Source organism: Brachypodium distachyon, chromosome 2 (assembly GCF_000005505.3).
Source record: "Brachypodium distachyon strain Bd21 chromosome 2, Brachypodium_distachyon_v3.0, whole genome shotgun sequence".
Classification (NCBI taxonomy): Eukaryota; Viridiplantae; Streptophyta; class Magnoliopsida; order Poales; family Poaceae; genus Brachypodium; species Brachypodium distachyon.
In genome coordinates, this window is record NC_016132.3 from 7,363,858 (window position 1) to 7,378,337 (window position 14,480).

Genomic DNA, 14,480 nt, shown 5'->3' on the forward strand with positions numbered 1-14,480 from the left:
GAGAGAAAAATTGACGTACAACTCTCCCCTATTTCTCACTCCCTTATAGTATATCAAAGTCTAGTCCATAAACTTAGAATGAATGCACAATTTAGTCCACAAACTCAGAGAACGGACATATAAAGCCCTAAACTGGTATGAGTGTACCACTTAGATCTAAAAACAGTTTGGTGTGGTTAATTTTGGCCATGTGGGCTTAAACCAGCACCGTGGGTTGCTATTGGGGTTTCTCAGGGGAGTTTTCGCAAAAAAATAACAACAGCCTTCGGAGAATTATGTTAACTTTATGATGGTTTAACAACAAGCTGCGAATTATGTTAAACTTTTGCAGAATTTTCGTAGAATTATGTTAAACTTTTGCAGAAAAATAAAACCCAACAACAACATGCGGTCCTGTCTTAAGCTGACGTGCTTGCGACGTGGCCGAAATTAATCTAGCCGAACCGTTTTTGACCTAAAGTGTTACACTAATAGCAATTTAGGTACTTGCAGGTGCGTTTTCTGAGTTCGTTAACTAAACTTTGTATTCGCTCTGAGTTTATGGACTTGTGGTGTATTTCGCTTCCTATGTACTCACTCCGTCCGATATTAAATGACTCAAATTTACCTAAATATGGATGTACTTATATAAAAAAATGTCTAGATATATAATAGAACGTCACTTGACATGGGACGGAAGCAGTATCGCAATCACTTATTTCGAGCCATTGCTAATATGCCATGGTATCTTCCTATGCTTTGCTATCCATGTATTTTTGGATTCCATTTTTTTAAAGAGCCTTTTGGATTCCAATTTTTTTAAGGCAACTTTTAGATTCCAAATAAGCAACCAAAACACCAACACCTCGCAGCGAGTGCAGGCCCAAGTACGTCCGCAGCCCGTCTCACTTGTCCTGGTCGTCGCGGCGGCACGGTTCCTCGCGAATCGAGCCCAGCTGCATGGCCCGGGCTAGGTGCCCACGTGGCCACGTGTACCCGTGAGCGAGGGCTCGAAGGCTCTCATCCGCCGACGTGTCGATGCGTCCGCAGGGTAACGCGTCCGCGCAAGTGGTGGCTTTCCCCCGGCTTCTGCTCTTGGTCGCCTGCACCCTGTGGAGGAAACGGACGATCGATCGGTCGCCGGCTTTGCATGCCGCCGTGTCATCGTTACTAGCGGCTTGGTCCCCGTCCCCATGCAAACATCTCCGATGAACCGAATCAAATTGTTCAGATGCATCCGCAGATCGATCCTGGCAAGGCATCTTTGATTGAACGATTTTCAAAAACGTTGCTTGAGGAAACATTGAACTCTATTTCGTTTTAGAATTACGAGAAACATTTCAAACAGGGAAAACAAACAGCAGCGGTCAGACCAATGTATCCCACGGATGGATAGAAACGGTGGAAAAACCATCTGCAAATTCGCCTGAAAATTACAACCCACACAAAATGCCAAAGGATCGCCGAGAACAAGCACGCAAGCAAAAGATTTTTCTTTCCCTCCCCTTCCTCCCTCTTCCGCCTCCTTCCTACCTCCATGGCTCCACCCAGTCCTCCTCCTCTTCCCCATATATAGGGCCTCTCCTCCGCCCGTGCTTCTCTCTCCCTCCATCTCTCTCTCTCTTTCATTGCCGCCTCTCTCTCTCTCTTTCTCCACCACGCTATTAACAACGGCTAACTCGTGCGCCGCGATACGGCCGCAAAAGGCTTAACCGCGTGCCTCGGGGCCCAAGGGATCGAGGAGAGAAGAGGTTTGCACTTCGGGACGAGACGCCATGGACGCGCTGAGGTTTCTGGGCGGCGTCCGGCCCGCGGCGCCGCCACCGCAGCCTCCGGTCGCGCCCGCCTCGGTGGCGCCGCCGCCCGTACAGCGGCAGCAGCCGCGTGCCGCGTTGCCGAGGCTGTGGCCGCGCGGCGAGAGGGCGGGCGCCGCCGCGCCCGCGGGCGGGCAAGTACGCGGCGAGGAAGCGGGGACGAGGCCCGAGGCGGAGGAGCGGAAGCAGGGCAACTGGGTGCTGCAGATGCTGCGGGTGCAGCCGAGGTGGGTGGATGAGGCGGACGCGGAGGCCGGCGGCGGCGGAGACGGAGGACGGGTATCCGAAGAGGCGCCGGGCGTCGCGGGAGGCGAGAGGTGCGCGTCGTGCGGCGGTGGCGGCGAGGAGGAAGGGTGCCCCGTGGGGGCGGACGAGGGCGACGGCGAGGTGTTCGACCGCGCGTCCTTCTCGAGGCTCCTGCGGAAGGTGTCCATCGGGGAGGCCAAGGAGTACTCCAGGATGTCCTACCTCTGCAACATCGCCTACATGATCCCCAGGATTCAGGTACGATCATCGCAGCAATGCCATTTTTCTCGGGTTAATCGCAGTTAATCCCTGGTGAATTTCCTTTACGTGAAGATTACAGCTCCTTTTGGTAATTCGTTCATGCTGTAAATTTCAACATTGCCGTAGGTAGTGGTATTTTTAGGAATGTTAAGCTGAATTTAGTCTGTTTCGATTTCTACTGTCCTTCTCTCTGGGAGATGGTGAAGTACTTGTTTTACTAGTCTGTAAACAGTGGTTCATCTCTTCCCCCTTATGGATTCTGCCCATTTATGGGTTCCTTTCTGAAGAATATGATGAGCTAGCTCTGTCGATGTGTTCCATTTGTCCTGTATTGTCCTGTATTGACCATCAATTGTCACTTGGTTGAGCTTTTTTTGTGGCTAATGTATATATAGATTACGCCAACGTTTCTTTATTTGATACCGCACTACTGATGTTTTTTATAGATAATCTGAACTACAGCTACCTTATCGATCTATCTAATGTAACCCAAGTTTTTCTAACTCTGCAATTCTTGGTTCCTTCTCGACCCTGTCAGCCAAAATGTCTCCGCCGGTACAGCTTGCACTTTGTGACCTCATCAGTGCAAGAGAAGGAGAGAACTAATCCTGATCAGCAGAAGGAGCAGAGCACAGAGAGAGGTGAATCTCCAGATCAAAAATCCGAAGTTGTCAAGAATGTCGCGCTGGGAATCGAGGAGAAAGGAAATGGACCAGGCATAAACCCCTTCGGTGCATACCAAATCATGTCGTCTGCTGCCTCATACTTACAATCCCAGGCCATGGGCATCAATCCCTTCCGTTCCAGGAGTGATGGTAAGAATGATCCAACCATCATGGCCATTATGAATGGTGAAGACGGTGAAGGTTTAACCTTGGACGAAGCCTCATTTGTGGCCACGACAAATTCGGTAACTTCCATGGTTTCTGCGAAAGAAGAAACAAGACAAGCTGTTGCAGATGATTTGAATTCTTCACGATCCTGTCCCTGTGAATGGTTTATTTGCGATGATGATCAAGGCAGTACAAGATACTTCGTAGTGCAGGTAGATCTCCAGATAACTCATATCTCAGTACTTTTGCCTTGCGTATTTGTTTACCCTAAAGCTTGTGTTGCTCGATCATAGCTTACTTATTTTATTGGCAGGGCTCAGAGTCGATCGCTTCTTGGCAGGCCAACCTACTATTTGAACCCGTCAAATTTGAGGTGTGTTATTAGCTCTTGCTATGCCTTGTGTATGATATATCGGAACAGTTCAGATGCCAGTATTCCACCATTGTGGCATCCACAGCTTCATCTGGTTATGCATCATCCATTTGAACTAGTTGTGCTCACATATGTATCTAACTTCCTATGTACATCTTATGCGGTCCAGGGGCTTGATGTGCTCGTTCACAGGGGAATATACGAGGCTGCCAAAGGAATATATCACCAAATGTTGCCGTTTATCAAATCTCACTTGAAAAGTTACGGTAAATCTGCAGCATTGCGATTTACTGGTCATTCTCTTGGTGGGAGTCTGGCTTTGCTTGTGAATCTTATGTTATTGATGAGAGGAGAGGCACCGACTTCATCATTGTTGCCTGTTATAACATTTGGTGCGCCATGCATCATGTGCGGCGGTGACCACTTGCTTCGTAAACTTGGATTGCCGAAAAGTCATGTGCAATCAATCACAATGCATCGGGATATTGTTCCTCGGGTATTTTCATGCAACTACCCTGACCATGTCGCTAACATTCTGAAGCTCGCCAATGGAAATTTCCGCAGTCACCCGTGCCTTACAAACCAGGTATGCTTGCGTCTGATAACCTCCCTTTTTAAAACAGATATGGTACATTGGTCGTTTTACCTATGTGATTGATATTCCTTGTACTTAACAATCAAGTCCCAATATAGCATTCTTAGCTGTTGTAACGAAGATAGAAATGAGATCCCATTTCTGACACGGGGAACGAATGATAAGCACATTTGTTAGTTATATTATCTGCTGAATTGTGTGGAATGTCTGTTGAGGATGTAATATGTTTTCCTGGCTCATGCAACCTACTTATCATATATTGAACTGATAAATTCATCTTCACGAAAATTAAATTAGTTTGATTGATGGTACATTTCTGAATAAGCTTGAAAAGAAAATACATAGGATCACTAGCAGCTGGCATGGTTATTTGTTCTCTTGTGCGACAAATTTTCATTTGTATCTTCACGTTAGCATACATGTCCAGCAATCATAATTGCCTAATCATTTATCTGTACTTCACTGCAGAAACTCTTGTACGCCCCAATGGGGGAAGTCCTTATCTTGCAGCCAGACAAGAGGCTATCCCCACACCACCACCTCCTCCCGGAGGACAGCGGCATCTACCACCTGGGCGACTCATCGGCGGCAGCTGGCATCTCCCTGCGGCAGCTCCAGTCCGCCATGTCGGCCTTCTTCAATTCCCCGCACCCGCTGGAGATCCTCAAGGATGGCGGCGCCTATGGGCCCAAGGGTTCCGTGTACCGGGACCATGACGTGAACTCGTACCTCCGGTCTGTCCGCGGCGTGGTCCGCAAGGAGGCACGGCGGCTCCGGGAGGCTGAGCGGGAGCGGTGGGGGCTCCTCCTGTGGTGGCCACTTGCCGTGCACGGCGTCCTGACCAACGGCTTCAGCGGCAGTGGGCTGCACGGCGTCGGCGAGGTCGCGTACGCCGTGGCGCGGCGTCTCCAGAGGCATGCGCGGATGGTGGTGCTGTTCCTGCTGCCGGCGAAGCTGCTCGTCCTGGGCGCTCTCCTGGCCGTCAGATTGAAGTGGTAGATGATTAATTTACGTCCGTCCCCCCGTTCGTTTGTTCGTTCACGATTCTTTTGTCCGAGTTAGCGTGGTCAGAATGCTCGGATGAGGTTCCATCTGGGCAAAATGTGTGTATACCTCTGACTGAATCACAGATTAGATCAAAGTCCCTAGCAACATGCAGCTCAAAATAGCATCATCTTATCGTTGTTGCCTTTTGTGCCTCTTGCCTGTTACGGCTTGCAATAACTCAAAAGGCAACAAATGTTGAGCTTGTTGATGCCAAGCAGTAGTATTACTAGCTGCTAGCAGGAGTAGGTGATGAGCCGGCAACTGCCAACACCTATATGTGTCGCATACGCGTGGACGTAGCATTTAGGAGGCATTGCTTTGCAAGGTGCCAAAGGACGCCAGAAAGAGTAGACTTTTGAGTATTCGAATGCTCCAAATTACGCAGGTTCGTGCAGGGACACACAGACGCCCTATTTCCGTTGACAAGCAAGGCAACACGATGCAACACGTGTAAACCGGAGAACACGCACGTACGTGTGTGTGTAGAGAGGCTGAAAATCGAATTGCGTTGCTTGCCGAGGTTCCCGTGTCTGCCTAGTCACTGCGATAACGTGCAAATGGAGTGCATCCCGTGTATGTAAGACCGACCACCAGCGGAGCGGCCGGGTTGCCATCTCACTCACTCGATCGCATGCTACTCGCCTAGCTGCACTCAGGCATTGCTTAATTTGGAGACCTGGTTTAGTGGATTGGATGTATTTTTGAACAAAGTATCAGCCCCACACTAGTCGGACCGTTCTAGTACATCAATAATGATCGTACGTACTCCGTAGAACCTAAGCTAGCTGTGTCGATCGGAAGTACTAGAAACCCACCCGAAATACATGCGCGTCCCGTTGTTCACCACCACGATGAGCCTCGATCGTCCGGCTGCGCGCGGTTACGTTAAACGGAAGACCCATGTTCCCCCTCAACCCGCCGGCCGCATGATCTCCCTTCGATCCGATAGATTATATTGAGAGCGACGTACGCGAGCAGTGTGAGATACCGAGATCGATGACGGATCGATCAGCTTTAGAAATCCCCGTCCGAAAACCCTTCCTCCTCACCAGGGCGCATATCCGTCGATCGGCCAACCCGGCCGGACTTTTGTCCTTCAAACCCATGCATCCCGTTATTAATTTCTTGCTTGCTTCGTGGCCGGCGTCCGCGGGCCGGGCCGTGCCGATCCTGCCACCTGGACCGGCCGGGCGTGCGGTGCCGGTTCTTCTTCTTGCGTGGCTGGCGCGGTTGCCGACCCTATCCGCTTCTGCGATCGATTGGGCGGAGATCGAGCAACGTGTGGTGGGCGACGCCGGGGGAGACCCACACGGCCAAGCAAGCAAGCGGAACATATTAAGACCCGCCAGAGTCGGCCGTACGTCGCCCCGTCCGCCGTTGTGCCGAGTGTGAAACTTGCACGGGATGCAAAGCCTCGTCGCGGTCTTACTTTCCTTTTCCACGTTTAACCGCGCGCGCGAGAGAGATCGATGGTGAGAAAACGTACGTGAAGAAAGACCGGATGAAATTAGAACCAAATGAATTCCAGTTGTGGGTTCATTGGACGCAGAAGAAACGCGACGAATGAAGTTATGAAGACCGATTTCTGCTCTAAACCATGCTACAGCGTCGCCTGTCGTTTCTTACCATACCAAAATGTCTGTCGTCTACTTTCCTCGTTTCCTTTCTTACGACATGTTTAAGTTTGGTCCCAATCCAAATAAATAAAATAAAGTTTGCCACTATGAAGATATAGTATATTTTTTGGGGGCAGATATGATAAAATTAGTCAGCCGAATCACCAAAACCGTCCGCACAATCACACGTTTTGAATCAGTTTGTCTCAACCAGCCCGAACCGGGTGGTTTGACTAGATTTCTTACGGGTGGGGCCCACATATCGGATGCCATGTTGGCATCGACCTGACCCGTTAACTCTGTTGCTGCGCGCCGCCAAAATTTTAGCTTTTGTTTTCTTTTTCATTTCAGGCTTTTAATTTTTGAACTTTTTAGTTTTAGATTTTTATTGAATTTGCAAAAATGTTAAGAAAAACCTCACCGTCGAACACCGGACGCTCCAGTGAGCCGCGACACGTCTGTTTAGGGAGCTATTTGAGACAGACTGCTCAAAGATGTGTGGTTTCGTGGACAAATTAGCGAATATCGAGACTCTGTGACGACTGCCCAAAAATTGTTCCCACGTGAAATTTACTCAAAAAGGAACGGTCACCCTGGATCATTGACGCTGCTCGACCTTTGATTCAGTTACCACTCACCTAGTAATCCTACAATGTGTACGCTCCTTGTTATTTGTGCAACTCAAACACAAACAAGAAAAGAGCCATTTTTTGTCGCAATTCAATTTAAAGCCTCACTTACGCTCTACGTAGACAAGAATCGGCTGGCCGCAGGCAACGTTTATACCTTCGGGCACCATGCTCCGCTGTACCAAAGCTATAGTACAGCGACGAGGCCTCCTAAATACGTCGATCAGTGACCCAAATCCAAGCGTAGAGTCTCTGACCTTTCGCACAGCTTTACCAGCATATACAACTAATTAGCAACTCCTGGCGGACTGACAGCTTGATGGATATATATAGACCGGCCAAAACGGAGGCCTCCGATGATCCAAACCCCACAAGGCCACAAGTGCAGAGTTGGGTTTGATCCTTCTTTTCTCTCCAGGGAAAGGAAAATTTCAGTGTTATCACAGCAACTCCGAAATGCCAACTCCAAATGCGGGCTTCAGTCCGGAAGAAGCCTTTTGCTTGTTTGGCATGTAAACCGCGCGCGGCCGGGGTACGAGTGTGCGTGCAAAGCTTGTCAAATTTGTTTTTCGCTTTTAACTGATGATCTTGGGCGCAGCGAGAACGCGACGAATATCGATTTCGCGCTGAATCGGGGATCGTTTGTCACTTTTGAGTTTTGACCGGCCCAAAATGCTCGTCATCTATCCTCTCATCCTGCCTCAATTGATCCTTATGTAGACTCCTTGTTATTTCTGCAACTCAGTAGTCATTACAAAGTACACACATAAACATAGGAACACTTTTGTCACGGATCAATTTAAAACGGTTGTCTGCATGTACGTGTATCGGTCAAATTTTGCAAAAACAGGGAGAGTAGTTAGTGAGACGTTTCCTGTACATGCTCTGCCTATCCTTAGCGGCAGTCTATCCAGCTGTACCAGACTAAAATTATAATCCACTACCGTATAGTAGTTAAGAGACGACGCCACCAAGAGTTTCAAATATTTTGCTTGGAGGTCACCTATATGTGTGGAGCAGTTATCGAAAGTGAAAAGCAGAGTCTCCTACTTATGGCACATCTTTGTCAGTATCCAACTGCAGATCGAGCAAGTCCGGATGGATCGAGCTTGAAGGCTTGATGGGTAGATATTGCACGTAGTGCTCTGCCGACCAGAAATGGAGGCCTCCGCTGATCCAAATCCCCCGAGTGCAAGCTGTGTTTCGTCTTCCTTTTCTCTCCTGGGAAAGGAGAAGTCCAGTTCCGCAACCCAGAAATGCGAACTCTAAATGCGGCTTCTTCAAGCTTTACTCTTCTGGCCTTTGCTTGGTTGGCATGTAACGCAACCCCGGACGGGCAAAGGAAGCGGACTCCGGATCATATCGGCTGCCAAATCACTTGCCCACTTTTGTGCCCTTCTTCCCTTTTACTACAAAATGGAGGATGCATTTAGGGAGAAGATCAGCTGTACGATTCGTTGGCTGGCACTGCGGCGAACTACATTTTCAGACCCTGAACCTGCGTCTTCAGTCGCAATGCAAGACCTCGATCTAGCATATTTTGCTATTTTGACGAAGCGCGTATCCAAACGAACAATATGTCAAGATCTGAACAAATGCAACGTTTTGCTGTGATTTTTGATCGATACGCCCTTTTTTTTACGCAGCATTGCAGGCAAGATCCAACAGATGCTTAACAGACTTTGGTGCACCGGCTGAGGTGACATATTACATTGGCTGGAAACCTCCCCAGTCTACAAATGACACCACCCCTGCGAACCACGTTGTAGCTAATAAAATCATCTTACAAGCGAACAATTGAACAAATCGACCCACCACATATCTAGGGTTAACACCAACTTACAGGTTTTCCCTATCGCTAAGATAAACGTTTTCTTACAGCTGCAGGTTTCTCCAGAGCATCAGGAGAGTGACGAAGGACCAGACCTGAACACTGCCCCTGTAGACAGCAGCAGGAAGGGAAAGCTCTTCACTTGATGTACTGAGACATCCATTTGAAACCTTCACCGTAGCCCATCTTACGGACGATGCTGCACATGAACACCTCCAGGGGCCGCACGTTGGAATCGGATAAGTTCACATTGCCCTTCCCAGTGGTGAAGTTGCTCAGCCCGAGGTAGTAGCGCAGCTCCTCTTCGGATGCCGCAATAGGTATGTCGATCTTGTTACCCAGTACGAGGAAAGGCACCTTCGCTAGGGAGTCGTCTGAAAGAAGGCCATCGAGCTCCTTCTTCGACTCTGCAAACCGTTCCTTGTCAGCAGCGTCCACCAAGTAAACAACAGCATCAACCTATAAGAAAGATTATAGGAATTAAAACAAGCCAACAAAATCATATGAACATTAAATTCACAAACTAAATATCCGTTGATATCAGTGGTTACAGCCCGGGGCAATATTCAGCTGAGGGAAAAAGAGGCACAGCATTTATGTGTTTGGATTAAATTCCAGGTGATAAACAGACAAACATTTCATCTCCGCTCCCGCTATACATGAAAAACTGAATGCACCCCACTATGGCTCATATGTGTTTTTCACGACAAATAAATATGAAGTCCCCCACAAGTTGTATTATAATCAAGCAGGATTTCCTTGTGATCTATGAAGAGACATGAAGAGTAGGGTTGTACAGAGATAGCTGTACGGCATGTGGTCATCGTGGTGACATACTCTTAATTGTTCATTCTGGTCTACTTCAGAGCAGAATGGCTGCACAGTTTTTCAAATCTGCAATATGTATTCCAACCATTTCCCATCAATCAGAACTAATTAATGTCTTCCAGCAAATTATTTATGGGGAAATATAAAAAGCTGTAAATGACCAAACAAAGAGGCATCAAAACTAATTCACCACAGCAATGACAATAGTCAATCTCAGAACAAATTAATGTCTTGCATTATTATTATTTTTGCGGGTAGTCTTGCAGTAAATTATTTATGGGGAAATATAAGAAGCTGAAAATGACCAAACAAAGAGGCATCAAAGCTAATTCACAACAGCACCAACAATAGTCAATCGTGTACTTAACTCTCCTAACAGCCACAAAAGAGCTTTAGCTGACCAACTACTTTCTTCCATATGTTTGCTTATCTTCAACTAGTAAAATGCTCAAACTACAGAAATTTATGATCGTATCAGGACATGCATCATTATTTCATTACATTAGAACAGTATAGTTTCCACACCATTTTATGATCGTATCAGGACATGCATCATTATTTCATCACATTAGAACAGTATATTTTCCACACCATTTCCAATATTTTCAAATTATAGCAACTTCCCTCATGACAACCAAACATGAGTGTTAAGTCAAAAATTGAAGCCCATAATACGTTATTGCAAACAATATTCGTATCAGGTGCATTGTCTTCCCTGCAATCCATAAGATCTAATGATCTATACTGATCCTTAGTAGTTGCACAAAAATGCCTTCAGGACATACCACGCTTCCGTAGGACAAATACTCGAGGGACAGAGCCAAGACTAAAGAGTAAAGAGTGTCCATGAAGCTTCTGGTTAACATTACAGGGCCACTCAAATAAACTATTAGTCATGCATCCAACTTGATCATTTCTACTTTTCAAGTTGTGATCATGTCCACTAAATGCATTATGTATCAGTGTAAAAAAAATCACAGTATGAGAAAGATATAACTGCTCTATCGTATCCGTTTTAAATGGGAATAAGCAAGCATGTCAAGTTGTTGACACGGGCAATACAGTGCAATTTGTATCATTATTAAGTCTTCTAAATTTATGCAAAGGCCTTTAAGGCAATAGTACATCAGTAGTGCTCATTTGTAACCATTACACATAATGGACGATATAAGATTCCGAAAATAATGTAGTCCGTGTTCTTGAAGAGAAAGCCGATGGAATTTTTTAATAGCATCATATGGGCCAAAGAGCAAGGGAAATTCCAGATCCTGGAAACTGTTACAGGTTCAATTTTCTGATCAAGGAGAAAAAGTCCTACAGGAAACATAATCATGATCAAACCTAATTGAACACTCAAGTTCACAACTTCACATACCATATGATATCGATGCAGTTTCAGAAGAAACTTTTTTGAACATGGGGTTAGAACAATGTGCAATCCCCTTGACTACAGCAAGGTTCTCAAATTAGTACATTTGCCTCGTCCCCATCCATATGCTACAAAGTTTTCTATGTAAACCCCACAGTTGAAGTCAGGAGATCAACAACTTTGCAAGAACATCACGGACCTCCAAATCTGATTATTTTTTCAAGACTTCTACATATTTAGCAAAAAAAAAATGATTGTAGAGTGTAGAACAGTACGTATGGACGGCTTTGCAAACGCACCACTCAGATTTCCCTCATTGCCAACAAACCACAGAAAAGGAACCCAAACCTGTTACCACATCCAGGCCATGGAAAACAGGCAAACCCCACTCTTCAGGTGGCAAAGTGGGAAGCATCAGCTGTACATTCAGAAAGTTCTCCAAAGACATCAATATATTGGCAACTGTTCCAAAACAAAATTAATGGAATTGTGTGCTTTCTTGAGAATAAAAGCAACACAAAAATAAACACGAATAGACTATAGGTAGCTACAATCTTTTGTATTTTTTTTGTCTATTTTCCTGCTCTGTAGCTCTTAAGCAAAAGGATTCCTACAGCTGGTGCGAAGTAACAGTTGAAAGCTTTGTAAGTCTATATTGGCCAGAAATTCCGGTAACTCTGTGGCCATCATTCATGTTGATAAGCTTAGAAGTAATACCAAATTTGCTACAAATGGTTGCAGTTACAACCACTCTTGTGTTATCTGCTAAGATAGCGACTAGCAACCTCCACTCCTTTCAATATTCGGCTTACTCTCCATGCTAGTGGCCTCAATACCAGAGCACAAAATATCTTGTGGCATTCTCATATCACTCTGTAAATGTTGACTAAAAACGAGAACCAGAGCATCCCCAGTTGCTTAACAAGGGATTATCTTCACATGATCAGAATTGATACGGAGTAACTAATTAGCCATTAAATTATTTATAATTTCTGCTTGTTTCAAGGGCAAGATGCCCCTGGTGCCTTATCTATTCAGGTGTAGGCGGTAGGTCTGGTCCTAGATAACCCTGATGTCTAAACTCTATTTCTTTGTTTCACACAATATAAGAGCTGCTTCTGGCCAAATCTCATAACAATTGCTAAAAGAAGAACTCTTAACCACAAATTAAGAAACAAGCAGCAAGAAGAAGTAACCTTGGCGTAGTAGTCCTTCCAGACTCTGCGGGCGATCTGGTGACCGCCGAGATCGAAGGTCTTGAACTTGATCTGGCCGATGCTCAGCTCCTCCGACGTCGGGTACTGCGTCGGCTGGTGCTGCACAAGCCGCTGTCATCCAATCCAGAGTACAGACATACCAGTCAGACCAAATCAAAAATCTCAAGCAAGAAGGGAAGATTAGATTCCTTTCCGCAGGTAGAAAGAGGTAGTAGAGACTACAGATCGAAGGAAAAGAACAGATACCTCGTCCTTGAGCATGTGGAGGAGGGTGGTCTTGCCGGCGTTGTCGAGGCCGAGGAAGAGGATCTTGGCCTCCTTCTGCCACAGCCCCAGCGACGCTAGCACCCCGTAGAACCAATCCACCAGAAACATCTCTCCTCGCCCTGTTCTCGGCGATACTCCTGCTCCTCCTCTTCGCACCAGACCGAACAATCGATGCCCGCCTCGATCTGTATCTCTCTCGCCGCCTTGTCTCGGAGAGAATTTTATCTTGCCCTTCTCCCCTACTTCATGTGGCTATGTGTTCTGTTCTAGATTCTTCGCTGGCGCTGCGTGCACTTGCTTCCAGAAGAACATAGCGTCGTTACTTTTAGTCCAATTTTCTAATGGAATTTCTTTTCTGATTAATTCTTTCGCTTAATTAACGTATGACGGAATGACAAGCGGTGCCCTTTCCGATAGAAAAAAAAAAGGTTTGCCATATAGAATTTTGAAATTCATTTTAAATTTTAAGATCAACTTGTTTGGCTGGCATAGAATTGGATACATTAATTTAGTCTAAATTTTCATGAATCGCATCTAAATCTAAACTTCTGTCTAAAAGTCATCAATTTATTTAGATTTTTTTTCTCATAGTACAGATCCATGTGGCAGACAAACATTATTTTTTCAATCTAAAATTTAAATTCAACCAAATGAAATCCTGTGAAATTTTTGATTTCATTTCATTTTCTTGATAGTAAACTGCATGAGTGACCAATATTGTATAGTAGGAACCTAAATTCACATCCGTGGGGATTTGAACTCCGGTGTTGGGATCCGAGCTAGGCTCACTCACTCCCTTTGATTTCATTTCTATCAAATGAAATAAAATGAGGGCTACCAAAGAACTGTTATAAAATTAAAAAAAATTAATATCCCTGTTCTTAAATATGACAAATTCCAGCTTTGTTCTAAGTCAAACTTCTTCAAGTTTGATCAACTTTATAGAAAAACTTATTAACTCTATAACTCTAAATTAGTATTGGGAAATTTGTTATATATACTCCCTCCGTTCCTTAAATTATGGCGTATATTGTTTTCTTGACCAAACCTTTGACCAAAGGTTACTCCATCAACGTGTAACTTAGGTGATATAAATCATAATCATAGACAAGTATTTTTTTAATACAAGTGCAATGATATCAATTTTATTTAAAAAAAATATTGATAGGCTAATTCTTGGTCAGAGACTTGGTCAAAGGAAACAATATATACGTCCTAATTTAAGAAACGAAGGGAGTGTATATTCATAGCATAACTATTTGATTATAGATCTTAGGTGAATTTGTTATCTTGAAAAGGTTGACTTAATACAAAGTTAGGGCTTCTTATATTTAGATATGGAAGAAGTATTCTAAAAATATTATAACTCTTTCTATATAGACATTTTTTCCCTTCAAATTCCAAAGGTTTTTTTCAATTACAAAATTGTATCACATGATACTGCGCTTTATGCACTTCCTACGTTTACAATTATACTATCTTTCTGAAATGTTTGAATCGGATTGACAATTCCTACCAAATGTGGTTCAAAATCATTTTTCAAAAACTAAGATCTATGGAATTCCATCCTATGAA

At 45.1% G+C, this 14,480-nt stretch overlaps 2 protein-coding genes across 2 annotated transcripts; one reads left to right on the top strand and one right to left on the bottom strand.

Annotated features, from left to right (window-relative positions):
- Positions 1–1,493: 1,493 nt before the first annotated feature.
- On the top strand, positions 1,494–5,287 carry LOC100836436. Its single transcript, XM_003565550.4, has 5 exons — positions 1,494–2,297; positions 2,839–3,345; positions 3,447–3,506; positions 3,676–4,092; positions 4,570–5,287. Exons 1-5 carry the CDS (start codon positions 1,755–1,757, stop codon positions 5,098–5,100), a joined length of 2,058 nt encoding a protein of 685 aa, XP_003565598.1. The 5' UTR covers positions 1,494–1,754; the 3' UTR covers positions 5,101–5,287.
- A 3,709-nt stretch (positions 5,288–8,996) lies between these two features.
- Positions 8,997–13,214, bottom strand: LOC100834596 (GTP-binding protein SAR1A). The gene is made up of 3 exons (XM_003566385.4): positions 12,885–13,214; positions 12,618–12,749; positions 8,997–9,683 (listed from the first exon to the last, which is right to left on the bottom strand). The coding sequence occupies exons 1-3, from the start codon at positions 13,011–13,013 to the stop codon at positions 9,363–9,365; spliced, it is 582 nt and encodes a 193-aa protein (XP_003566433.1). The 5' UTR covers positions 13,014–13,214; the 3' UTR covers positions 8,997–9,362.
- Between the last annotated feature and the right edge of the window lie 1,266 nt (positions 13,215–14,480).

Excerpts from the sequence above, each read along its gene's own strand:
- LOC100836436 (XM_003565550.4), top strand. The coding sequence starts at position 1,755 with ATGGACGCGCTGAGGTTTCTGGGCGGCGTCCGGCCCGCGGCGCCGCCA. Across the intron at positions 3,346-3,446 it reads CAAGATACTTCGTAGTGCAG|GGCTCAGAGTCGATCGCTTC; the intron begins GTAGATCTCCAG and ends TTTTATTGGCAG. Across the intron at positions 4,093-4,569 it reads ACCCGTGCCTTACAAACCAG|AAACTCTTGTACGCCCCAAT; the intron begins GTATGCTTGCGT and ends ACTTCACTGCAG.
- LOC100834596 (XM_003566385.4), bottom strand. The coding sequence starts at position 13,013 with ATGTTTCTGGTGGATTGGTTCTACGGGGTGCTAGCGTCGCTGGGGCTG. Across the intron at positions 12,750-12,884 it reads TCCACATGCTCAAGGACGAG|CGGCTTGTGCAGCACCAGCC; the intron begins GTATCTGTTCTT and ends ATTGGATGACAG. Across the intron at positions 9,684-12,617 it reads GGAAGGACTACTACGCCAAG|GTTGATGCTGTTGTTTACTT; the intron begins GTTACTTCTTCT and ends TCTTTCTTATAG.